At 36.8% G+C, this 27,979-nt stretch overlaps 1 protein-coding gene across 1 annotated transcript in view; it reads right to left on the bottom strand.

Annotated features, from left to right (window-relative positions):
* LOC149065824 (uncharacterized) overlaps positions 1-24,226 on the bottom strand; it is a 47,246-nt gene extending 23,020 nt beyond the window's left edge. The window contains exons 1-6 of the mRNA XM_089253886.1: positions 24,074-24,226; positions 13,682-13,805; positions 11,176-11,516; positions 9,065-9,351; positions 7,333-7,819; positions 2,408-2,543 (exon numbers count right to left, since the gene is read on the bottom strand). Coding sequence (XP_089110012.1) covers positions 2,408-2,543; positions 7,333-7,819; positions 9,065-9,351; positions 11,176-11,516; positions 13,682-13,695 — 1,265 coding nt within the window. The 5' untranslated portion in view covers positions 13,696-13,805; positions 24,074-24,226. The remainder of the gene's footprint in view (positions 1-2,407; positions 2,544-7,332; positions 7,820-9,064; positions 9,352-11,175; positions 11,517-13,681; positions 13,806-24,073) is intronic.
* Positions 24,227-27,979: the final 3,753 nt, after the last annotated feature.

Below are 27,979 nucleotides of genomic sequence, written 5' to 3'. Positions count from 1 at the left end.
GGCAGTGTACTAAAAGTTCATGGTCCATCCTATCCATCCCATTGAAAATTTTGAACACCTCGATCATATCTCCTCGACACCTGCGTTCATCCAATGTAAACATATTTAATCACTGCCACATCTGAACCCCCCTCCCTAGCGGATAATAGTAAATCCCGGTACTCTGACAGAGACTCACTAATATTTGCTCCTACCTGATTTGTTCCCACCCACAGAATCACCCGCAAGGGCAACTTTCGCCGATGGAAAACGTCTCGAACGTTGTCAATCTTCCCCCCAGGAAGACAACAGCGCTCGAAACCCCGAAAATCCCTACACACTCGGTTCCCAAGTTCGCTAACCATAGAATCGCCCATGATTAAACCCCTATCACTGTCTCCCTGTACCTCATCCACGACCACCCATTCACCCTGTAAACTGTCGTGTTCGTGGAGATTGGTTCTTCATCAACAGGTGGCTCGACGACCAGAGGCTCCGTTATAACCGGGCCCTCTAGCATCCTAACTTTTTCCCGTAAAGCTTCGACCTCGAGTTCCAGCCTTTTGCTATCCAAGCACCCTTTACAGTTGAAACTATCAGCTACTATAACCCCTAGAGCAGAGAAACCTCCCGTCGCAAGCTCTACACAACACTAGTCGAGGTCGAGGCATACTAACACTATTGTATGGCTATAAGATATGGCACACTAATGGCTATAAGATCCAGGCTTTCGACACAGATATCATAGTTTCTAAAAAATCTTTCTTATTACCCAAGCTCCTTACATTTATTAGCACACATTTTTATTTGCCCTGTGATTTAGTATCATTCGAGAAGCCATCCAAGTCAGAGGTGGGTAATTCCCCGTTAATACTGTTGTTATTATCATTAACTAACTCGCATTCCTGACTACGTGGTCTGAGAGTAAAAACCTGACCTAAGCCTATCGTAAACCTCCCAGAGCCCCCCCCCCCTTATTCAGATGAATCCCATCCCAACGAGAACACCTATCGGTAAATGCGGGAAGCTGCAAGAACGTGACTCCAAGTGAGCAAATTTCTTTCAGGCCTAAATTGAATTGGTGAATCCTACTCCCATACCCCCTGCTACCCCTTGGCAGTACCAGAATCACTGCCACGTCTGAAACCCCCCCCCTCCCTAATGGATAATAGTAAAAATCCCGGTACTCTGACAGAAACTCACTAATATCCTCTCTTACCTGATTCGTTCCCAACCACAGGATTACCTGCAAGGGCAACTTTCGGCGATTAAAATGTCTCGAGCGTTGCTAATCTTCCCCCCCCCCCAGGAAGACAACAGCGCTCGAAACCCCAAAAATCCCTACACACTCTGTTCTCTGGTTACCTAACCATAGAATCGCCGATGATTAAACCCCTATCACTATTCCCCCTACCTCATCCACGACCACCCATTCACCCTCTAAACTGTCGTTGTTCGTGGAGATTGATTTTTCATGGACAGGTGGCTCGACGACAGGTAGCTCCGTAATAACCGGGCCCTCTAAAACCCTAACTCTCTCCCGTAACACTTCGACTTCGAGTTCCAACTTTGCCCTATCCGAACACTCGAAACTATCAGCTATTATCCTCCCAGATCAGGGAGCCTCCCATCGCAAGTCCTACACAGCACTAATCGAGGTCGAGGCATACTAACTCTATTGCTAAAAACTAGATAATAGCACTTAAAAAAATAGGAAAATGAGAAATGTTAACAGGAAATTAAAATAACGTAAATTACATTACTATGCAAAATATACGTAAAAGATTTTAACAAAAAAATTAAGTAAAATAAAATGTTCAACACTAAATCACGAGGATATATGTATATAAAGAATGCAACACACACCTAAAAAGTATTAAGATACAAAGTAAAATTTATAATTATTATTAGTATTAGCTAACTATCTATTCACTAACACTAAAACAATAGAACTGAACAATACAACTGAAACAAAAATTACTGAGAATACCCAGGAAAAAGTTTACACTGTTAGGCTAACACTAATGCCCAAAAATCTCACGAAATTATATCAAAGGAACGGGAAAAACACGAAAAATGGCGGGAAACAAAGAACCAATTATTCCCCCCCCCCCATACGAGCACGTGAGCAAAGAAATTTATTATCGACAAAAAAGCAACGGTCGCAGAGCAAACGACAAGTCAAACTGATGATTCGAAATATTTTTGCACAATTTTTACATCTACTATCATGTCTCGAAATATTATTTTTAGTTGTTTGTTAACAAATTTTTACCTTGATCGGCAGAATTTTACTTCAAACGTTTTCAAGAATCGCCTCTATTTACCGAGGATCTCCTTATCCGAGGTGACTCCAGACCCATAATCCGTGGTTAAGCCAAATGCGGCTGTAGCGAGCATGAAAGAAAAAAGGACTCAAAATATTTACCTAGTGTACACAATTCTCTCTCCGTGTCCTGGTCTTTGGTTATTAGCCCGATGTTCACGTCGTCCCAGAACAGGATCAGGAGAAACTGGATCCTCATTTAATGTTGAAGAAGAGCAGGTGCTACCGCTATCATCATCTGTAATGAAAAAAATTGTATACTTCGGCTACGAGAATGGGAAACAGAAACTCACCATGATACTGTACTTATATGACTTCATATAATTGCAGTGGAAATTTTTATTTACTCAGAGAGAGAGTACAAGTATTTCCCATTTCCCAACTAATTTTTCTATTTTGTATCTGGTTCCAATCAAAACCAGTACAATGTTTTCCAAAAGTAATCCTAATCAGAATTAGTTCATATTTTCACAAAGAAAATTAGATATTAAAAAGAATATAAGTTATATGACATCAGGTTGAAAATGTTTTCAAAGTACCCCATTGCATTTAGATTCAAATGATGTATCACAAACTAGAAAGCAGTTCAAAAATTCACAATTCTTTAACCTTTCGTCTACGAATGCTTTAAAGCTTTTTTAAGTTTGCAACCTTTTTTTTTTACCCATGGACTCTTTTTTCAACCATTTCTCATTCTTGTGGCCTGCCCTTGCGACTATGATTAATTTAATACCCCTCCCGCCTTTAGATAATTATTCAAATATTGTTTGAAGTATAAAGATGTTTGAATTTAATTAATTTTTCATTTATGAAAATAAGGAAAAAGCAAAATATAAACATAATACAATACAGTAAAAAATAGAATAAATTTAAGATTTAAATAAAATTTGAAATTCACATCATTGTGAAAAATCTGATATGTCATGTTCAGGGCCAGATCTTGAATCCTATGTACTACGCGGCTGCAGAAGGCACCAACCGAAGGAGGGGGGGGGGTGATTTTTTAGGGCTCCAATGGGCGATTTTTTATGTTGGATGACAAACTTCCTCCAAGTGGCTTTTTGGTTCATAATGTGTCCTCTCTCACAGGCGAACGAAGCAACGTCTCAGTTGGCTCAAACCAGTGGCGTCGGAGCCGGGGGTGCTCGAGCACCCACGGAAGTTTGTAGAAAGGGTCCGAGCACCCACAGAATTGATTCAAAAATCGAAATTTCCTACATGAATCTCAAGACGGGCACCCACAGGTTCGAAACACTTCCGACGCCCCTGGCTCAAACACAACACAATATTTCACATAACACATTAAAAGTCCGTATTATATTTAATATATACAGGCATACACATAAAAAAATAATTTGAGATCAAATATATTCCAAAAAGAAAATTGACATTTTTGCGCTAAAGTAGTGGAACTTCAAACAATTTAATGTGAAAACAGTCCTTTTTATAACTTCAGCAAGGAAATAAAAGAAAGAAGAGTAGAAAAAAAGAAAGAAAGAGAGTAGAAAAAAAGAAAGAAAGAGAGTAGAAAAAAAGAAAGAAAGAGAGTAGAAAAAAAGAAAGAAAGAGAGTAGAAAAAAAGAAAGAAAGAGAGTAGAAAAAAAGAAAGAAAGAGAGTAGAAAAAAAGAAAGAAAGAGAGTAGGAAAAAAGAAAGAGGAATGGCCAAGAGGGGCTCGATTGTGCATAAATGCCTCCAAATTTCGACTTGTGCGCAAGGGCATCCTCGCCTGCCTCCCAGTTATATGACTTTCACATTTATGAGACGTTTGATTTCGGTCACGATTCATCGCTGTATCTTTCAACGTTAAAATATTGCGTTTATGCGACACAACTTCAATTATTTGACATTTTCACTTCGACTCGAACTCTAAATCTTTGAAATCTATGGACATCATTTCGAACTATCGAATCCGCGCAATTTTTGCAGATTGTGAAAACTCTTTCTTAAGTTATACAGCAATATAGTTTTAAATAATTAAATGGGTATAAAATTATATTAAATGGGTCGTGATTGTTTTTTTTTTCATGCATGGTTTAACATGTTAATCATTTTTTTAAACATTTATCACGGTTTAACATGTAATTAAAACAATTAGATTTTTGGGATATTTTCATTCAGATACAGTGCATCCCTATTATAACGTTTTTCCAAAAACCGTCATGAAAACGTTGTAACCGGGAAAACGCTTCAAACGGGAAATCTTAATGATAATTAGTTGGAGTTGGGACCATGAAAATAAGTCGCACTATGCACGAAAACATTCTAAGTGGGAACGTTATAAGCGGGACCGACTGTATATGGGTAGGGGCTAATTTTCAAAGAAGTTTCAGAAATGCAATTTTCGCACTTGTTCAAAGTTTAGACGCGAATTCATGAACGGCATATAAACGAAGATACATTGCATTAAGTATAACTGATCACTAACAAGCAAACACTGAGTGTGTTTGAATATTGAATGATACAAATACGCATAATGCTACAAATGTCAACCAGTATTTTATGGTCTCAAAGTTTACGTTTTGAACTTGGATGTACTACAGATATGTAATGATATAAATATTTCACGTAGCTAAGCACTTGACGTTAAGTTGGAGATGAATAGAGTCCCCACGCGAATCTAGCTCTACATTCCACACTAACTTTTTAAGGCTCTGAACGAACACATAGTACTAATTTACCATTGCTATTCAGAAAAATAAAGCGCTCAACTTTTTTGTCGAAATTTTTTCCTGCGGTAGCCAAATAAGTTTTCGACTTATTTCTGTTAAAGCACTTTTTTGATATTTTCTATTAAAATTGGAAAAAAAGCAATACAAAAAAGTCTAACCTTCTTTTAGATTGTTTGTCAGATTCAATAAAGTATATTCAACTGTATACAGGGTGATTCGAAAAGATGGGAAAAACTTTAAGAGGTGATAGTACACACCAATACAAACAATTGTCATCAAAGAATACATGGTCTCACATGAAACGCAAACGCGCTAGCGCGTTTCGAAACGGCCGCTCCGCAAACGTTAAAACGGCATTCCTGTTGAAATTTATCGGGGAAAAAAGAACACCATGCATGCAAATGTAACCTGGGTAAGAAGAAACCGTATGCAAATCTGCGTCGCAGTGAAAAAAAGGCGCGGACGACAGCCCTGTGAAGTTATTCCAGCGTGAAGTTATTCCGCGCGCGCGCGTTCTAACAGTTGTAACGTACGGGATAAAGGCGAACTTTATTAATACTGAAAAAAGCAGACATGCATTTCATTTGCGGAGCTGCAAACGGAAGTACCACAGATGCAGCATGAATGTACGGCGAGCGTTTACCCCACAGGTGGTTGCCCACTCCGAAAACATTTGCGCGCCTGCGTCGGCAGCTGCGCGAAATGGGATCCTTTCGTGCTTCCCGGTCTGATGCAGGTTGTACAACAACTGCCACAACAGCCGGTGTGGAAGACAAGATTTTGGAGATGGTTGCATATCAGCCAGCTACAAGCACACGAGCTGTCGGCCGTAGCCTTGGTGGGCCACAATCCACGACATGTTGTGCGCCCTGTAGCACGTTTGCATTTCATTTTAGACCATGCATTCTTTGATGAAAATTGTTTGTTTTTGTGTGTACTACCACCCCTAAAGTTTTTCCCATCATTTCTGAATTACCCTGCGTACAGGGTACATAGGTAACAATTGCCATATAAGAACGACATTTTATTGGTGAACCGTTTATTCTAGAGGCATACTTCCAATTAGGAAAAGTATCCAAATAACATGTAAAACTCAGATGCGCCATTTATGTTGCAAGGGGTTGTATAGTTATTAAAATAAAAAAATAAACTTTTTATACGGACACCCTGTGCTAAAGAACCCAATTAGAAAGTTTTTGTCGTGTCTCTTCTAATGCCAACAAAAAAAAATTTCACGTTTCTTAGGAGAGACAGGGCAACAACTTTCTAATTGGATTTTTGAGCACAGGGTGTTCGTGTAAAAAGTCAAGTTTTTATTTTAATGACTGTGCAACCCCTTGCAACATGAATGATGTATCCGAGTACTACACATTATTTGGATATTTTTACTAATGGGAAGTATGCATTTAAGATCAACGATTCGCCAGTAAAATGTCATTTTCCCTGTTACCTATGCACCCTGTATATACATTAGTCTCGAAACCATATAATGATGTAACAAAATCTTATGACAAATTGGATAAACCCACGAAAAACTCACTATACGCTTGTTTTCGTGAAACTCAAAATTTTTGACACTTCAAGTGCTAAATTTCATCTTTTAACACAATCGGATTCTAAAATACTACAACCAGCACTCAAAAGAATGTTAATGAATGGTCAACAAATCTTTGTCTGCTTTTTTTAATGGCAGTCTCTTTGTGTGAAAAGTCTTGGAACGCACACAATTTCCGGTCTTTGCAGTTACTACAATTTTGCTGAAGCCTCTCCTATAGTTTGTGTCATGGCCTACTGTCAGCCGCACACCGTATGTCATAAAACCGCCCAGATTACATGCAACATTTTTCTTTTTTTCTCTCCCTCATGTTAATGTTACTCAAAGGGGGAAAATGTTAGTATCACCATTTAGAGACGTACACAGGGTGGGGTTTGGGATGATTCACAATATTTTTGGTTTTCACATCATACATTTTCTATAGAGGGGCCCGTAAAAATTCTGGTTTAGGGGCCCTGCTTCAAGATGTGGGGGCATGATTTTCACCGGTCCGCAGTTGTAAAAACGTTGAAGAACGCTGCTTTAAAGCACCAGTTTCATTAATTCATTATGTACAAACTTATAATTTTTGTACATAACGAAAAATTTTGAAAACTTTTTTTTCTTTTTAGGCTTTAATTAGAACCAAAATGACCTACCGAAAAATGGGCATGGTAATTATTTGATTTTTTCATAATGTGGTAGATAGTTTTAAATTTTGTTGGCCAAATCAGAATCTCTTGGAAATCGACAGAAATTTCAGTTTACAATAAGAGAAGAATAAATGAAGCAGAATTATAATTAAAAAAATTTATTACATACCACCAAATGCATGATCTTGATGCATTGTTGTTGTTTTGTAAACTGATTTATCTAAATTCGATTTGGAGTGTTGACTTTTTGTCTTTTCGCCGTTCTTTTCTGCAGCAGAAAACGTTGTAACTTTCGATGACTGACTGACATCACCTTCTGAAGCTGTTCTCGAACTTTTCTTCGATCTCATAGTAACGTAAGCGTAAGGATTGTACGAGGTATCTTCACGTTTCTTATTCATACATGCATATAAAGCGTCTGTAGATTGAGGGAATACACCTGGTTCTTTCGACGACATTGAGGTTAGAAGCATGTGGCCATAAGCAGGCATAGTTGCTGAGGTATGTTTTTGAGTAGGAGCAAGTAATATTCCATCGGGATTGTTACTTGAGCATTTCTTATTCCCATTAGAAATATGGCCACATTTTTCAGGATCCAAGAAATGAAATGAGTCATTGCTGTTGCAAATATTACATTTTTTCTCCATAGGAAAGCCCTTTAACATAAAAGAGACCATATAAAAGAATATAAATGCCAGCGCAATCTCACACATACACACAACAACCAATCGGAATTAAGAAACGGAAATTCGGTATACACACCATGTACAGCATACATGCTCAACGCATGGCTTACGGGCCAAATGTAGCCTTTTGAGTCATCTGATGTGGCTCGCGACCTCAAACCTGATTTCGTAAAAATGAACTAACAGAACATTCTCAAATCACTTAAGTGACCAGCGGCGCATTTACATTTAACTTAAAAGATCCTGCAACGCTGTTCCAGGTAACTTAAGTGACTTGCGGTATATTCTCACTTCAATTAAGTGACCTGCGGCACATTCACATTTCAATTAAGTGGGCCGCGGCACATTTAAAGATCACTTAATAGACTTGGGCACATCTACAGTTACTTTAAAGGACCTGGGGGTGCCATTCCATATATTTAAAGTGATCCGCCGCACATTCCCAGACAGTCAAATAACCCGCAGCACATTCGCAGATCAGTCAAATAACAAGCAGCACATTTACAGATCGGTCAAGTGACCTGGGACTAATTTACAGATCACTTAATTGACACGCGCTGCAGTTTCCCCATCACTTGAATATATTTCAATTGCAAAAATATAAATATTTATATAAATCAGAAATTATATGCAAAAAGGAATGGGACTTGGCTCATTTTTGATGCATAATCATAAAACACAAATATACATTAAAAATAAATATTATGTAGTGAAGTCGCACGGAAACAACTGAAAACAAAAAATCAAAAAATAAGAAAACTGGAACTAAATTGCAAAGAGTACACAGACCCTTGTTATGGGTTCAAGTACTCTGTGCAATTAATTTCACTTTTCGTTTTCTTTATGTAGAGCGATAACAGATGATATTCTTAAATTTTAGACGAATCTGTAACAGAGTGATCACAAAATATTTTTATTATTCAGTCCACTTCATGAGTGAATTTCAATATTACTGCGCTTAACATTGGATAGTGATTTCGAACAATTCGGAGGCCATTGCATAGAATAGATCATAGTTCCCCAAACTTTTCATTCCATCGCCCCCTTCTTCTGAAACTTTTTTCTCTCATCGCCTCCCATCTCAAGTATACCCATAGGATGCTATGTTAAATCCGTAGCTTCTATCGCCCCCCCCCCCGAAACATTCCATTGCCCCCACTTTGGTAAACACTGCTTGATCTTTGTATAAAAGATGTATTTTAAAAATTGAATTACCTTTAGTGTGTGATACGGTGGCCAAAAGTATCCACGATTATGAGCGTTTGCCATTTCTGTGGAATAGAACATAGATTCTAAAGAAGGCAGATGACCACTGAGGGTTCTTCTACGGATTTTGTCTCGCCGGTTGTAGTCTTTGGTAGATGTTACTACAGCCTGACGGCATCTATCTATTTCTTCCAGTTGACCACTGGCTAATGAACAGAAACTACTTCGACGAGATAAACTCAGTCTCTGTAGTGCTTGAAAAGGAAGGCACTCTTTTGAACCACAACAGCATAAACCTATTTCAGATTAAATAAATAATGGTTAATGTGAAAGCGGAATCATAAAATCTTGGGTGCATCTCACAAAAATTCCTCGTGGGGGAAAAAAATTCCCAAGTTTCCAAAATGAGAAAAACATATAATACCAATATATTGGGTCTGACCAAATTAAATGCTATGAAATATTTTAAAAATTAAACAGGCTTATACCCATCTATTTTCAATAACTGTCAAGTTTCTGGCATTTAATTTTTTTTCATACCCTTTGACACTAGATTTAAAGTTGACACTGTTAACAAACAATATGTAAAAAAAATATTTTGCTTTTGTCTGATATGAAGAACATTTTTAAAAAAAATAGTAACTTTATTAATGTACCATGTCATTAGTCATTTTATGTACCATGGTTACTTTCTTCTTACGAGGGCTAGAAGTGTGAAACTAGTCCTGAAGAGATACAGAGACGTCCAGGGCAGCAACTCGGGGGAAGCAGGCGGGTCTGGTGCACCAGACTTTAACCCTTCCTTTAACACAACAAGAGAGCGCCAAAATGCGTGTTTGCCCGGCTGACCAAGCATCTAGTTGCAGCTCTAGAGACGTCGAAACTACAGTCGAACATATCGCCGATTGAATCTGTAGTTCATTCAGTTTAAGGACGATGGTCCGTATGAAAGCCAAATATTTGTCTATTTCATTCCAGATCCCTCCAAAAACGCACGGAAAGTAATAAATCCTGATTTTGGAAATGGCTTTCAAGAAGAAAGATTAGAATGTCCCATTACATACGTATAACCTACTCGTGCATATTTCTTTAATAAAAATAATAAAATGTGGATACACAAGCAACGTGCGCATGTTTCACCCTCACTTATGCATTCGCCATTGATGATATCTTGCGAGTGATAGAAACGCACTATTGTGAAAATTTTCAACGGCGGAAGTGATCACTGACCCGTTTTTATGAACGTGTCAACTAACTGAGAGAAAACAATTGCAAGAGATCAGCCTTGCAGTGCCACTTATTTTCCTTGAATCAGTCTTCAGACATTTCGTTGCAGATACGTATAGCCGAGTTCGTGACTTACACCCATCATTTGTATGCTTCAACTTACGTTCTAGGTTGGAAGCTTTGAACATGTTAGGCAAAAACCCGCCTTCAAATAAAATCTGAAGAAAAAAAATTATCACCTTTATCTTTATTGGCCTTGACTTATACAATGAAATCGATTGTGTACACGCGTATTTTATTCGTGAGCTGCGATACTCTCAAATTGCTTGATGGAACAATGTTAGAAAAGCCTTGAATCTGCGAATGCTTCATCTTATGTTGTATGACATAACTTCGGTTTATTGTCATCATCTCGTATTTCATATACGATCATGCACCATTGGACGTTATTTTTTTTTTGAAATTTTGACCATATGCGATTCGTATTTAACATTCCTGATCATTTTTGTCGCACCACGGTCATTTTCTACACACGAGGGCCAATTAGACCGGGACCTACAATTTATTGCAGATTCCGAACGGCAGCCTTTTTTTATACTCACCGAGAGATTGGTGCACTAACCTCTCGATGTGGGACTCCCTGCGGTAGTAATCTCTTTCTTTGGTCATGTCACCGTTTTCCGTTGTACCCATGTGTCAGGAAAGTTTCTGGCAAGGGCGAACCGGGTACCGAACTCGCAACACCTCTAAACATCCTTTGGTACATTAGGCGAGTATCTTATCTACTTTGGCTACCACGCTCTAGCATTCTTGAATAAGCCTAAATGGTTTTATTAAACTTGTAGCAATGTAATAAATCAAATAAATCTCATATAGAGATAAGTGGTACTTACATGAGCGTGAAGGAGCATATCTCAGACTGCCACCAAGGCTAAGTTCAGAAGCACACAAACGCGATGAAGCACTTAGTTTTCTGTTTGGTTCTTGAACGCTTTCTTTTTGTGGATAGACTGGCACAAATTCCATTCCTGGTGGTCTAGACCTACTTTTTCCATCAGGTGGTAGATTGAAATATGCACGACGCAAAGCTCCGTTCTCTAGGAAACTTCCCGATTTTCGCCGAAAAGGATCAAACCAGTGTCCATAAAGTCGTCGACAAGACCTCCTTATACTGTGTTCTGAAAATGGAAGGTCTTCATCGAAATGCACTCTTTGGCTTTCACCTTGAAGCATTCTACAAGGAAGCATGAAATGTATAAATGTTCTGCAATAATAATGGAAACTATTTTATAGCGCAATGTTTTCAGTTGAATAAATATTTTGAAATCTTTTCACAATGCACTGAATTTCGGAACAACTTCGGTATAAGGGACACGCTAACTTGACGACTTTTTTCTGACGATAAGTTGCCAGCGCCGGGGCACTGTGGTGTGGTTGCCTGCTGGGTTGTCGTTGTTCTAGAATGTTCTTTGTTAAAAAATACAGCAAGATGGTGCTGGTGGTTGTTTTCTATTGTTTCTACCGCGTCTTTTGAAACTTCCAACTGCCATTTTCAAACGTGTCTTCATTCTCTCTCTCTCTCTTTTCTTCCAAATGACGTCACCTTATAGCCGCGGCGTTTTGAATGATTTGAAAAATCGTTGGAGATTAGTTCATTTTCTCTTCCTTCCGTATATATAATGTAGTGTGTGGGTCGGATTAATTATTGTATATCTCATCCCTCAGGTTTTACCTTTAATATTTTCCAATATTTATTCTTTTCTACATACAGGATGCCCCTGTATCTTTTTTATTTATTTTTCTTATTTATTTTATTTAAAAGAACCTGGATTCCCGGAAAGAGAGTCCTGGTTTTAATTAGTAATACATAGAATATATTTATTTATACAACATGCAGGACCGTTGTTTATTTAAAAGAATCTGGATTCCCGAAAAGAGAGTCCGGGTTTTAATTTATAATTATTTTTATTATTATAATTATGGTTGTTGGTTTTAGTATGTTTATGCTTGCGTGAGCGTCAATAGTGTTCCACAGCCTCATATATTTATTAACCCAGAAATCATATTTATAATCCAGATCATATTTATGTCTTCATTTCTCTTGTGTTTCATGATATTTTTCATATCGTTTTCATTATTTTCTATGCTGGCGATTTTTTTTTCGGCGCCCGTAATGTGTCTAACGGCCTTTGGCGACATCTGACGGGGTCGTCGGACATGTTTGGCGCCGAAAAAAAAAGTCGCCGAAAATCGCCAACCTGTCCCTTATACCGAAGCTGTTCCTTTGTTGAATAGAAGTTTAATGTTTCAAAACATTGTTTCGACCGTAGTTTACTTTTGAAATTTTCTCATCCTTTTTTTATGATACGCCTGATTTCTCAAACACATTGTGATCATTCCGTTAAGTGTAAAACGTATATTAGTTTGACTTCAAAACGCTGAAAAAGTGATGTCTAACAATTCATTATTTGACCTTTTAAGTCCTGATTAGTTAAGTCCTATTGTGACCTGCAAATATGCGCGGCCTGTGTGATACCATGCCGGTCACGAAGTTTCTATTTTTCAAACGATAAAATATTATTTTTTCCCCTTCTTACTTTCCTTCTTAAGCTTGAAGACCCTGAAGCGAAACAGCTTCTAGCATAACTATATTTATCTGATTTGCTTTGTTTCCCTCAAAATTTTGTCATCTAAAGATCATGCTAGCATTCTTAGTATGGGGAGGAAGGGAGTTCTTCGAACCATTTCAATGCATCTAAAAGCTCATCTTCAAAAAGACTATTTGAAGCTCGTCGCATGATCCACGGATGGATGGTTCTCATAGGTGAGCTGTTTTCCTTGAGGGTGGAAACACTATGCATATTATCACGTAGCCATGCTTTGCGAAGTGGAGTATTTCCGTTTGGTGGTTCGTTTTGCAGCAATAGTCACTAAAAAGACTCTTCCTCTACGAAACAAAAATCCAGTGGATGATGACGGAAAGTTGAATCGATATGTTTTTTCTTTTCCTTTTGAACCTGAAAACAAAATCTGTTGTATCAGTTATAAAATCTGTTGTGTACATAAGCTTATATATTTCGTTCTTCCAGCTTTATTTTGAAAAATCAATTTATTCATCTTCTTTTTCCTATCTCTGATCGCAAAGTTAAGTAAAAAAAAATTCATCTATTGATCTGTTCATGACTGTAAGCTGAAAGATAACACGAACAGAAACTATTATATTTTTAGTGCATAAAACCCACTGGCCATTATGCAGATAAAGAAGAAATTATAGATATGGCATTTAAAACATTGAAATCCAAAGGAAATAAAATCAATAGCTCAAATATAGAAAATTACGAGTTTGTACGATATGACAGTCTGTGCATGTAAATAGCTTGAATAAAAAAGGTCAAATACCTATTTGTAGACATTTGACTCTCCTTAACCCTTTGAACAGCACAGCAGAAATGAGCAAACTCCTTCAAAATGCCATTTTTTTTTTAATGAAATGGGTTTTCTTGCGATTTTCAGTAGATGTGAACTGGGGGGGTATAGGGAAAAATACAAAATATTAATAAATCAACTTTACAAAATATCTGAGCGTGTCAATGCTAAAAAAATATTTTAAGAAAGCGAGATATCTTGTCAATGTCGCTTAATGGGCTAATACTACACCACTGAATGCGTCACAATGCAGCCAATAGTGTACGCGTTACTCGTTACGGGGTACGGGGGGGGGGTGTAAAAACTTATTTTGTACCCTGTACATTTTATGTTATGTGTAACAGAATTTTCTGTATTCTCATATCATTCCTTCTAGCCTAGTTTTGGCTCAAAAATACTGTTCTTTTGATTAGCACCGTCTCAACGCATTGGCCAATCCGTGCACGGCTCCAGACCCTCAAGTGCAGAGGGAGACTCATAAAAATTAGCTACTTTAAAACTTTCGACAGTAAGCATGAAAATTGGTAGATAGGCATTTCTATCCCGGTAAAAGCCTCAGAAAAATCACTTTACCCAAGGCCTATGATTCTCTTGAGATGGCTTTGCTTTTGATATGAAATCTAGTTACACCAATTTTTGAATTCCATTAGACAAAGATTCCATATCTGACTTGTACAAATACAAACACAAAGGCCGCAACAGGCAAATTGCCCAACAAGGTGGCTAATAAGATATGCCCATAAAAAATATGGATCTCAAATATAACCAAAATACAGCAACCCCATATAAAAACGTATATCACAAAATAAAAAAATAACGAATGATTAATACTATATAATGCACTGCCTCATAAAAAAGATTATGGTTGTCTTAAATCTGAGTATGGGCAGCTTCTCGATTTATCCCACAACGTTTATCATACATCTTTTTAAACATGTCAACTGTGTTAGAATTCACGACCCTATTAGAGAAAAACTCCTTGTGACACCACAACTTGGAGTTGTCCCTTACTAATTGATACTTGTGTTCCCTTGATATATATTAATAGCTTGTGGTCCCTTCTATACATCCCGTTGAAAATTTTAAGCACTTCGATTATATCCTCCCAACTCCTGCGTTCTTCCAATGTCAGCATATTTAAAAAATCAAGCCTCTTCATAACTCAACTAAGTGATAAAAAAACTCTTACAAGCTAAATAAAAATCCAAATACAAAGGCCACAACAGACAAAATGGCCAACGATGTGGCTGAAAAAAAATGCCGATAAAAATAGGGATGTCGAATGCATATCTAAACTATATCAAAAATACAGAAACCCAATAAGAGCAATAAAAAACCAATAATTATGATACAATATAAATATACTGCCCATAAAAAATTATAGTTGTCTCATCCAAGTATGGAAAGCTTCTCGATTTATCCCAATATGTTTATCGTGTTTCTTTTTAAACGTGTCAATTGTGTTAGAATTCCCGACACCCGGAGGTAAGCTATTCCATTTATTGACAACCCTATTAGAGAAAAACTCCCTCCGACACCGCAACCTAGAATTATCCCTTACAATCGATACTGGTGTCCCCCTTGTCGAAGCAGTTAATTGACGATGTATTAATAATTCATGGTTCATTTTATCCATCCCGTTGAAAATTTTAAACACTTCAATCATATTCCCCGACATCTATGCTCTTCCAATGTAGAGCTTTCCAAAAAATCAAGGCTATGAAGGGCATGTGTAGCTCTTCTCTGCACCCCTTCAACCAAGTCTATGTCCCTGTGTGTAGGTATGGTCTCCAAACCCGTACGGCATACTCCAGTCCAGGACGAACTAAGCCTCGGAAAATCGGAAGAATGACTTTAGGAGAACGCGAACAGACCTTTTTAAGCATAAAACCGAGCATTCTATTCGATTTTTTGACAACCGCTGAACAATGTTCAGAAAACATAAGCCGTTCGTCAATGAGAATTCCCAAATCGGTGACCCTAGTTGCATCCGGATGGTACTATTCAACTCGTACGTGAAAAATTGGTTGTTCGAACCAAAATGAGCGATCATGCATTTATCAACACTAAATATCATGCTCTATTCATTACCTCATGGTGCAATCATATTCAAGTTTGTCTGAAGCATCTCCCTATCGATTGGGTGGATTCCGCACGACCACCATTAGTTTCACCTCCATTAGACTTTCCTAGAGCTAATTTAAAAATTGGTCACAAACAATTCTATCCGAAATCCTATTCCCTCACGATAATCGCAAAATACTCATTCAAACAGTTAGTCATTACTTCATTGTTCACATTCGTCTCTCTTCGTTTATCCGAATCAACATTCCATTCGGATATTTTTCACTTGAATCGCGAGTTATGCATAGGAAATAACTATATTATTTAGTAAAAGTGTTACATATTGTCTTCTCTTGCCCGCTTCTTTATTCTCACATATCTGCAGATTACTGTCAGTTGACGCTTCTCTCGTGTAATTCGACTTAATCCGAAAAGCGTGAGATCGTACATGATAATTATGAGATCATATTTGCTTATCAAATCCCGGTTTAGTATCCGTACATTGATGCCGGTTCCGTCCGATAAAGACATTTTTTTCCGCCAATTTATCTTTGGACTATGAATGGAACAAAAGAAACTCTTGTGTAAAACCACGACGTACCGCGATCCTGCTGGGCTGCTTTGCACCTAGAGGGGTAACATTGCAATAGTCCTGAAAAAAGATTCATCATTGCCTAGCGGCTATTCTAATGAAAATTTTCAAACAGTTCGGTACAGAAGAGATTATCGGTCAACTCATCTATTTGAGTTAATGATACATCCACTATTTTGGATATCATTTGCTAAGCATATCTGTGCTAGTTGATTTCACCTGGAATTTTTGGCAAAAAACTAATCAATTTGAAAGTAAACGCTGTTTATTTATATGTAGAAAACTAATTGTTTTTTAAATCATAACTATAAAGTTGCAATTCACTGATTATTATATGATCGATAGTAATTAGATGGTAATGTTCTGAGCAAAGTTCTGGGACTACTTTGCATCAAAAGGTCGTGTAAAAACAACCCCAAAAAATAGTTTTTTTTACTTCGTTTTAGGCTTAATTCAGCTTCGAATCTATCCTATTACCTTCAAAATGAATGTTACTTGCATCTTGTTTTTTGATTAAATAATACAAATCTCATTGATATTGGTTGCTTTTTTTTACGTGTTAAATGAGATGAGTTACACTTTGTGAATTTTGATATTTTTTTTTTCATTCAAGGAAAAAAATCCACTTCCTGTCATCTTCCCGATCTAGTAGTACTATGTGGTGACACAGTAAATTTTAAGTGGGTCGACAGTGCTCTAAAACATGGTCTGGCTAAGAAATGATCAATGTGTATGAGGTGCAAAGTAACCTGCTCCTATGGGTTACTTTATACCAAACAAATTCAACAAAAAAATCATAAAAATTTAAAAAAATAATTGTGATGACTTTTTATGGCAACAGACCTGTTCTTACATCATCTTAAAATATATCAACATCATTTTCAAAAATCATTTTACATATTTACTATGACTAGCATGAGTTTTTCCTGATAAACTATCAAAAACTGTGGAAAGTAGGTCTATTCACGAGAGGCCAACTATAAGGCAAAATTATATTATATGCAAAAATCTAACGGCTTCATAATACTGTACTAATATTTTCTGCACAGTGTCCCCAATTCTGATTGCCATATCTCGATCAGAAAAAAAGTAAATATATTTTTCAATGATAAATATTTTTGACCAACTCATGAAATTCAAAACAGTCGCATAAACTCTCAAATGCATATCTAATTCTTTCTTATATACACACGTGCACCATTTTCTTTATGTATGTCAATTAAACTTTGCATATTTCTTCACGTATCAAAAGATGATATAATAGTGGTAGTAGTAAGTATTATATAGAATGTCATAATGTGAGCTACCAGATTTTTTTTCGTTCATGCATGCCCGAAGATAAGTTCCAAAAAAAAAAAAGAAGAAAGGGGAAAGAGATGGGTGAGTTACGCAAGTGAAGCATATGATTTGAGGTTGTTATTCCTTGCATACAGTCATTTTGTTGAATGACACTAGCATAATAAATACATGGTTACCCACAAAAATGCTGCGATGAAAAAGCAAGAGTGATTTCTGAGGAAAATGAGAGACTATTTCGGGTTTTCTTTTTCTCGTGTGAGTGTTGCACGATATTGCATAAATATCATGACACAAAGTGCGAGATGACTATATGTATCCACATCTCTTTCTAATTCTTACAATACCATTGTCCCTCAACCTCAATTGTCCAACCACATCCGTTCTCAGAACGACACACATTTTTTAAGAACGATATCACCCATTTCGAAAACTCTGATCGACAGGATGCTCCAATGTTCGATTCAACACACTGAAACTAAAGAAAGACATTACCGAGATCTATCCTTGCATTCGTTTATCAATTATCCTTAGGGAAATTATTATGAGTACGTATTTATACAGGGTGCCTACCCTTATCATTGTCAAATGCATTGGTTCTCAAATTTTTGTAACTCACGACTCCCTTGCGCTGTATATGGTTCATCTGCGACTCCACAGAATAGTTTGGAATCTATAGGAGAACCGCATCAGAGCATATATATGCACACACATCAATATTTCCAGCTCGTCGCGACGCCTCCTAGAAGCAGCGACGCGCACTTTGAGAAACACTGATCTAATGGCTAAGTTATAAACCGAAGGAAACTTCTATCAGAAAAAAATGTTTTAAATGTAGTCACCGATCCCACTATAGAATCCGTTCAAGATAAAAACATTATTTCCTAAAAACGTTACGAAATTTATACTTTTATTTGGTTCGGTGATAAGTCATGTTAAAACATTCGCCATATTCTGACATGTTAAACAAAAAATAAAGTTTGTTCTCTTACGACAAAAATTGACTGAGTTATGAAACTTTTAATTTTGTAAATTTGAGCGTATTCAGAAAACGCATGATTCCAGTCAAGTTTCAAGAAGCCGTATAAAAATTTATATTTTATGAAAACAATTTTTTTTTTGAGATTTCATTCAGTGACATAATATTAGGAGTTGTTATGATGCTCCTAATGAATGGTGAATAAATTTAAATTGATCAAAATTATTTGTCTCTGAGATAATTTTGTGTATAAACCACATTTATCAGGAGAAAAGATGCTTCAACTCTAATTGAAGCATCTTTTTAGCATCATAATAAAAAAAGCTATTCAATGTACGGGTGTTGCTTGGGGTGATAAAATCCTCAACGATATTCAAGTGGAAGACGTGGAGGTCCTAAATCTTCTAAAAAATGTATGTACAAACAAAGCACCAGGAGCAGATGATATCTATCCCAGGGTCCTCGGGGAATGTGCTAATGAATTGTTGGGGTCAGTCGCACAGATTTACAGGAGTAGTGTTGCTGAGGGTATCGTCCCAAGAGATTGGAAGCTTGCTAATCTTGTTCCGATATTTAAAAAGGGTAGTGGAGAAGCTGTGTCCAATTATCGTCCAGTGAGTTTGACGAGCTCCCTCTCGAACATTTTGGAAATTATTATCAAAAGGCAATTGGTGAAGTGGATAGACGAGAATAATGTATTGTCGGATGATCGGCATGGGTTCAGCAAGGGGAAGTCATGTGTAACTAACTTCCTTTGCTTCTATGATCACGTGACTAAGGGCAAAAATGTAGACTTTTTTTACCTTGATTTCCAGAAAGCATTTGATCGAGTCCAACTCGGACCCGTAAACTCTTGAGGCGTTTTTACATGAGATTGAGATTGGAGACAACTTACTGAATTCGATAGAATCGTGCTTAAGAGATAGGTCACAACGAGATATGGTGAACGGGGAATTCTCTAATTGGACAGGCATCACAAGTGGAATCCCTCAAGGAAGTGTCCTGGGCCCCATGCTTTTTTCATTTTTTATCGATAAACTCGATCAGGGTATCGATGGGATTGTTAGCAAATTCGCAGATGACGTGAAGCTAATGGGGTAGTCGGGAATCAAAGCGATAGGGAGTTGCTCCAGACCCACTTGAACAGGATTGCAGCATGGGCAAATGAATGGAGCATGACGTCTAGCCTTGGCAAGTGCATGATCGCTCATTTTGGTTCGAATAGCCCACGGTTCTCTTACGAGTTGAATGGTGTCACTATCCCGGATGCAACTAGGTTGATCGATTTGGGAATTCTCGTTGACGAGCGGCTCAGGTTTTTTGAACATTGTTCAGCGGTGGTTAAAAAAGCGACGCAGGTTTCAGGGAGACATAATCTAAGTGTTAAAATTTTTTAACGGGATGGATAGGATGGACCATGAATTATTGTTACACCGTTAATCGACTGTTTTTACAAGGGGACACCGGTATCGATTGGTAAGGGACAATTCTAGGTTATGGTGTGTGTCGTAGGGAGTTTTTTCTAATACGGTTATTAATAAATGGAATAACTTACCCCCAAAGGTAGTAAATTCTAACACAATTTACACGCTTAAAACGTGTAACGCTTAACGATTAAACGATTAACACGCTTAATTTTAACGATAAGCATGTTGGGGTAAATCGAGAAGCTATCCATACTTAGAATAAGACAAGAATGAGTACTCTTTATGGGCATTGTATAATATTTTATTATGTATATATACTGTTTCTAGTTTTTGTAATTGTCTTTTTATTAAGGTTGCTGTAATTTTGAAGTATATGGCATCCATATTTGTTATGGGCAACTTTTTCTCAGCCACCTCGTTGGGCATTTTGCCTGTTGTGGTGTATTTGTATTAGCTATAACCAATACCTCCTAGATTCTTCGTGACCTTTCTAGGGCCGCGATTTCCAAAGTGTGTGCGGTGAGCTCGGTTAGGGTTGTCGCGAGATGTTTGAGATTCTTAAGGGTGCCGTGAGATGTTTTTGAGATTTTTGGAATACTTGCTCTAGGCGGTAATGCTATAATTCTGTCAGATTCGGTCTTTAGAAGAACGGATTTTTTTTCTGTTTAACATGTCAGTGCAGAAAAAATTATACTATAAATACGACTTATAGGACCAGAGGCATATCCACGGGGAGTGGGTAGAGGCATACGGTGCTCGTGTGTGTGCCCCCCTTCCAAGATGATCAAAAATTAAAAATATTTTTATGTACATTTTTTAGTAAAATAAAATGTAGAAAGAAAATTGATGCCTTTATATATATAAAATTATCTTTATATGGTATTTTAATCAATTTCTGTTAATTTAAATACTTTTTGTGAGGATTAATGTGACTCTAAATTTCTCTCAAAGGAATTCCAGAATGCCTCCCCAAAAACCTTTGAGCCCCCTTTAAAAGTCGATTCTGTGTATTCCGCTGTATATGACCGATGACCCATGAACCGCATAAAAAACCGAATTTCGCAACTTTTCAGAAATTATTTTTTTTTTACTTGAACGGATTCTAGGATAATTTGTGACAACATTTGAAACATTTCTTTAAGATTCAGTTTTCTCCCTAGACTAACGGTTTGTGTTTGTAGGCTTACAGTGATTGTTACTTCATGTGAGTTGTCGTGAAACTTTCGTCAAAATTTCTTTGCAATTGCCACGAAACCTCGATATAACGATACTTTGCGGATCAAGAAAAATATCGTTGAAGAGGAATTATCGTCGCATTAAGAGAACATTGTCATCACGTGCACCAAATGTGTGCTGTTGTTGACATCTCTTCTAAATCTGCGCGTTGTTAGTACAATCAGAAAATGCACTTTAAAGTATTAATTCCCTGCGAAATGTATTATTTGATCAATAAAACACTAATTTGAATGCATTGCCCCTGTATAGGAGTTTACCGTATTGCACTTGTTGTATTACACAGAAAATGGCAATAGCAACAGCTTCAGAGAGAGATAGATGGCTTTTTCTCAGCCCAAGATATCAAGGAAACATTTATTTTCTGGATATTATGCTGAGGTGAACTCGGAAAGAAAAGTCATCTTGTCCCCGCCGGGACACGAACCCTTGCCCGGTATGCAAGAGGGCCTGCGTTCGTGTCCCGGTGGATACAAGATGACTTTTCTTTCCGAGTTCACCTCAGCATGATATCCAGAAAATTAATGTTTCCTTGGGCAACAGCTTCGTCAACACTTTCGGTGACCATGTGGTGCAAACACTGATCTTATCAGACGCCCCCCTCTACCCTGGAAGAACGAAAGCAATTTACGATGTAAACATTAAATTCAAGACGATTTTGAGCTAAATACAAAAGAAAATATTGTTGTTAGTTTCAAAATCTCAATAAAAATATCGTTATGGAGCGATTTATCGTAGTAGAGGATATCGTTGTATCGAGAGGAGTTCAGCATTAGACTATAGGCAGTTCTAAACAAGATTTGAAACAAAAAATATTGCTGTAGAGGGATTTTTTTCGTTCTATCGAGTATAGTTGTAGCGACATGAACGGCTCAAGTATTTTGCCACTCGGTGCAAGAACAGCTTTGCAACCCCCTTAAACGGGATTTCCCAATTTCTTAGTGTCCATGAACACCCACCAGATTTTATTGGCACCCGAGAATGAATATCGAACTATTATTTCATGGTCATAAAAAAAAACCACTAGACAATAAATTTGGACGATGGTATCCTCTGCCTAGCAAAAATATTGCAAATGGACCCCCAGTCACTTGAATGTTGGGGGAGGGGAGGGGGGGGGTTAGAGATCCGATTATCTGCCCCAGGACCACAACTAGATATTCATTCAACCGAACAAACATGCATTATGCCTCGTATAATTTTAAAATATGAATTTAGCGCCTCCACTGGTTCATCGCCCGGGGCACTAGATCCACCTTGATCCTTCTCGGGGCTTGGGGGCTGGGGAACAGATTCTGTGAAAACTCTAGGCCAGAGGGCTCGATGTCTGGATTTTAGAGGTCTGGGACAAATTTTAAGCTATTTGCCTTGATAACGTTAGGTTGGTCTTAACGGGTTGGTGCACGATCTTGGTTTCCCGTGCTTCCCTATGGAAAAAATCTTCTTCCTTTAAGGAGCATTTAAAAATTTTCTATTCACTTTAGGCACTCAATTTGTTTCCCAAATACTATGATATTTTCACGTAATTTAATAAGAGATTTTAGAATTTTTATTGGTTGTTATTTTTTTTTTCGAATTTTAACTTCAATAACATGCAGCTTTTTCAGAAATCAATGAAATTTACTCCTACTTTGTGCCACATAAAATTTCTTTAAATCATTTTTAATAAGAAATCTTTCTTTTAAAGTATGCAGCAGCACTTTAGTGTTGAGGGACGCAAAGTTTCAAGACATTTGAACAAGTACTGTTTGAAAAAATACCATATCTGATAAAAAAAACTCAGTTTCGAGAAAAGAGCATTTCAGTGGAAAACGTTAGCATATACTGTATAATGCCTGCAGCAGTTTATATTAAAATATGGTGAAAATATTTTGGTGCAGGTAAAACAAAAACTCGAACACAGTTAAATGCAGAAAATTTTATAGTATTTGAAAATTGAAAAATTTTATAAAATGTGTTTTTTAGAAAATTTGCGAGCATCAAACCTCTTAATACGTCAAACGTTAGAACGTTAAAGTCTTAACGTTAAGAAAACATCAAAGAGTATTTTTATCCCGTTTAGTGACACCTAAAATTTAGTAGGCCGGGTGCGGCACCACCCTTCGCGTCTGTCAAAGTCCGGCCCTGTGTAGCGAGGTTCCCCTGTTTTTTAATGTTGCCACCTTCATAATTTGTGTATACACTGACGTACGTAAAGGAGGTTTGGGGTTCAACCCCCTCCCCCCCCCCATTTCACTGAGCCGAGATTATAATGTTTTTGTAGCCAAAACTAGTTGGAATTCAAAAAGTTCCTTTGGAGGCTTCACGATGTTGATGTGTTTCGTGTATGTTTCATGTTTATATACAGTTAGCAGAATTAGTAAAATTGACCTCAAGCTATATGATTTGATAAATTCTGTAATTTCAATTATGATTAGAAACTTCGATTACAAACACGTGTTCTGCCAAACTATTTTAGTTAATCAAAATTATATATATATATATATATATATATATATATGCAATGTGTGATTTTTCACCACAGGATGGTATGTTTTTTTCTGTTTGTTTTGTTCTTTGCAATTATGAAAATAAAAACTCTGATTTAAAAAAAAATATAATCGGCGTTACAATATATTTTTCAACTGCAAATTAAATTTAGGAGTGAACATTAAATGCTTACATTGCTAATTGTTTGGAAAAGAATTAACTGTGTGAAATCAAGAATCCCGTAAATGTTCAGTTCTCGTTAAAATAGTTTTAAGAAAGAAAAACAAAAGTCGAGTATCTCTTACCTGTTGGTTGTCTCGAATATGTATCCTATATTGTATGGATTTCAGCAGAAGAGCAGAAATTAAGCTCTGAAAGGTTTTAACGATTGCGACTGAGTCGCATTCCTTGTGGCAATGCCTTTACGGGTGCGCTACCACTTTGCTGATCTGCTGAACGTGAAGTCAAGCAGATCGAAACCACGCAGATTGGCCATTTCTTGCTTATCTCGATCCGAGATCTTCTTGTAAGACCTCACTAAAGAAAAGAAAAAGAGAGAGAGAGTAAGCACACGAAATTCTGCATATAGTCAACAAATCATCGAAGCACGACTCTTTGAGCATGATATGCATTCTCTGCAGTAGTGACTGCTCAGAATTTTGATACATGAATGTTGGTCAAGAAAGTGAAACGTCTCGTGCACGGATGACAGCTTATTTCCATTGAAAAGAAAAATAACAATTTATTTTCTGCTTTTTGGTATAAAAAAAAAAATTTTAACTTCCAAAAGTTATCTTCCATTTTCATTTTTCGTTATTCTCATTATTAGTAATTGCGAAAAATAAAATTTTTGATTTGTGAAATTTTAGTTTTAATCTGAAATTTTTTTTAAGAGATGTCTATTCGAAATTTTAGAATTTGTGTTCAACATTTCTGGACGTTTAATGCGGAATATACTTTGGGTTAATGCGCAGTTTTTCAAAAACGTCCACTACAGTACAGCACTGTTAAGAAAAGTAATAGAAAATTCCTCGTGCTCATGAAGTAACTGCTAATACTAGAAAGGAACCAAAAGTCATCTTGGCTTAAATCCATGAAATTGCAACAAAGCAAATTCGCGAAATGTATAAATTTCTGAAATATTATAAAAAAATATCATTTAAATTTATATTTTACTTTCCCCCGTATAAACACTCCAATATCATAGGCGGATACAGGCTCTTCTAACGGGGGGACGGGACGATTTTCCATCTCCAACCTCCCGCTTATGATAATACTGTCGACGTTCGTTATAACGACCTCTTCCGTTCCACTGAAAACGGACGTTATATTGGGCGGTCGTTACGTCGGAAGGAAACCATATAGCAAAGTCGTTGTATGAAGACACACCATTCCATTACAACAACCTACCAGTTGTTGTAATGGAATGGTCGTTATAACGTGAGGTGTCTTTATATCAAGTGTCGACTGTACAATTTTTTTCCGGGAACGGGGGCGCGTCTGTCTAATACCCTACGGCTGAATTCCCCGTCTTTACTACAATCGAATCTAATCCGTGCAGAGCGAAAGCTCACCAGGTCAGACCAAAAATCGGACATATCGCTTCTTTCACACGCTACGGATTCGTCCGTATGGAGGATCAGACGTAATGAGACATTCCATTAGTGACGTGAGCAATTGGGTGGTAGTTTTCACATGATATGGACGAGCCGCCGTCGTGCTGCCGTCCACTGCCACTACAACACATGGCTGTCATGCCGTTTCCAAGAACACAGTGATCTACGTGACTAAATTCATGCATGCTTTCACATGCTACGGACATTCAGCTTTTCTGAGTGGTTTCATTATGAAGTTTTCCTACACTTTATTTTATCTGAATAATAATAATAATTTATTCGTTTAGGCCGGAGCCCCGAATTTGTACAGAAAATTGCCTTGCAAATAAGTACATAGTTTTAAGGCAACGTCGAAAGAGAGAGAGAAAGCAAGAGAAAACAAAATTGCAAACGTGAATACAAGGAGAAAAATGAATAATTAAACCAAGTGTTGCAAAGATCGTAGGGGGGTATTTTGTACAATAAATAATTGACTGTAAAGAATTAAAAAAAAAGAACTGTTACATAATAATGACAAATGTGTATTCACAAAAAAAAAAAAAAAACACATACAGAAGGTATGAAAAAAAAAAACCCTTATATATACTGTATATTGGCCTATATATATATATATATATATATCAACATTTAGAAAAGTCAGAGGTATTCAAATTTACAAAAAAAAATTATAGATCACTTATTCTCTTTACTATTAGCTATATACAGTTTTATAGTATTGGCTCATACAGGGTGATCAGCGAATAAGCCCTTATTTCAAAATTAAATATCTCTACAACAAAGATCAATAGAATTATGCGGTAAACGGTACGTTTATTAGCAAAACTGTAAGAATGTTGTACAGAAATTTTGGAAATTTAGTTTTTTTTTAATTTTTTAAAATTAAAAAAAAAACAAACTGGAGATTTTGGGGTTCCGAAAATCCTCATTTGTGTGAAGAGAAACCACTTAAAGTTACTGCATGGGCTGCGGTATGCGCCATGTGTGCTGACAAATTGTTCCAAAATTGTATCGTAACGTTCAGTAGTAATCGTTTCTCGCACGAAGAAGGGGCCGATAATGTCTCTGGCGCATACCGCAGCCCATGCAGTAACTTTAGGCGAATGCAGTGGTTTCTCTTCACACAAATGAGGTTTTTCGGAACCCCAAAATCTCCAGTTTTGTTTTTTTTTTAAATTTTAAAAAATTTAAAAAAAAAACTAAATTTTCGAAATTTCTGTACAACATTCTTGCAGTTTTGCTAATAAACGTACCGTTTACCGCATAATTCTATTGATCTTTGTTGTAGAGATATTTAATTTTGAAATAAGGGCTTATACGCTGATCACCCTGTAGCTGTATACTCAGCTTATGAGAGAAAAATCAAGGTTTCAAAGTTGTCATCGCGTCGAGAAGATCTAAAAATCTAATGATCTTATGTGGCTCATTTTAAATCAAATATTTTCCGCCTCTGAAATCGAAATATATTGAGCATTGATAGACGACAACCTTATTCCATGTAATGATTCACAACAGCAAAAAACATGTAAAAAATCGAATACTACGTGTTTACAACAAAAAATACAGGAATCTCTAAAGCGATTAAAGTTGTAGATCAAATTCAGTCTTGCGTGTAGTAAATTTCTAATATAGCGAAAACTATATCCAGAATTCAAGTAAAACTTTGGGGAAAAAAGTAGTATCCAGATATTTAAAATAAGGGTTGAATTTACTGTTTTTTATTTTTAGGTAAAAAATACAAGTGAATTTCCAAAACGACAAACTCCGGTTGCAAGCGAAGTACAAATGACTGGATACCAAGCGGAGATAATTGGAAAGAAAAGTCACATTCCTCTGTGGGAAATCGAACCACCAAGTCGCACTTTCCGGGCGCGTGTTCTACCATTAAACTACAATGGAAACTGCTAGGTTGGTGGTTCAATTCCCCACAGAGGAATGTGACTTTTCTTTCCAATTATCTTCGCTTGGTATCCAGTCATCTGTACTTTGTATAATTAGAGGAGAGGTTCATGGTTTCGTTCTATAGTTGCAAGATCGGGGCGAGATATACTCAAGATTCATTTTATTTTATTAAAAAAATTGAGTTCTTAGTTCAGTTTATTTTCGCTCCAGATTTTACTTTTAAAATTGGCAAGAATAGCTATTGATATATTAATGTTCTTATTACATTGGTCGAAGCTAGACCTGTACTTTGGGATAAGACTATGGATAATTACAAGGACAGAAACTTGACAAGAAACGTATGGAATGAAGTTTGTATTGAACTTAATCGTGAATTTGAGGAACTGGGAGATAAATAAAAAAAATGCATTTGCTGCAATTTATTCATGTAACGCTACAAACAAAAACTATGTTAAACTTTGAAAAGCAGGCCAATGAGAGAAAAAAATTGTTTATCACCAAAATATATACAAAAGTTACAACCCCCCTATATTTTTTATAATGTAATTAAACCTTTTTTTCCATCAACATGTCTTATAACTATTCAAGGTGATAGATTTCTCTATTTGTATATAGAGAATAAAGAAAGCAATAATTTGATTTCGCTCCATAATTTCACACACACAAAACAGCCTACTGCAGATTGAGTACGGCGAC

Source organism: Pholcus phalangioides, unplaced genomic scaffold (genome assembly GCF_987345545.1).
Source record: "Pholcus phalangioides strain wild (caught in Gottingen) unplaced genomic scaffold, Ppha-v1.0 ptg000039l_1, whole genome shotgun sequence".
Lineage (NCBI taxonomy): Eukaryota > Metazoa > Arthropoda > Arachnida > Araneae > Pholcidae > Pholcus > Pholcus phalangioides.
The sequence above is the reverse complement of the archived record's forward strand: the minus strand, read 5'-3'. Positions and strand labels throughout refer to the sequence as shown.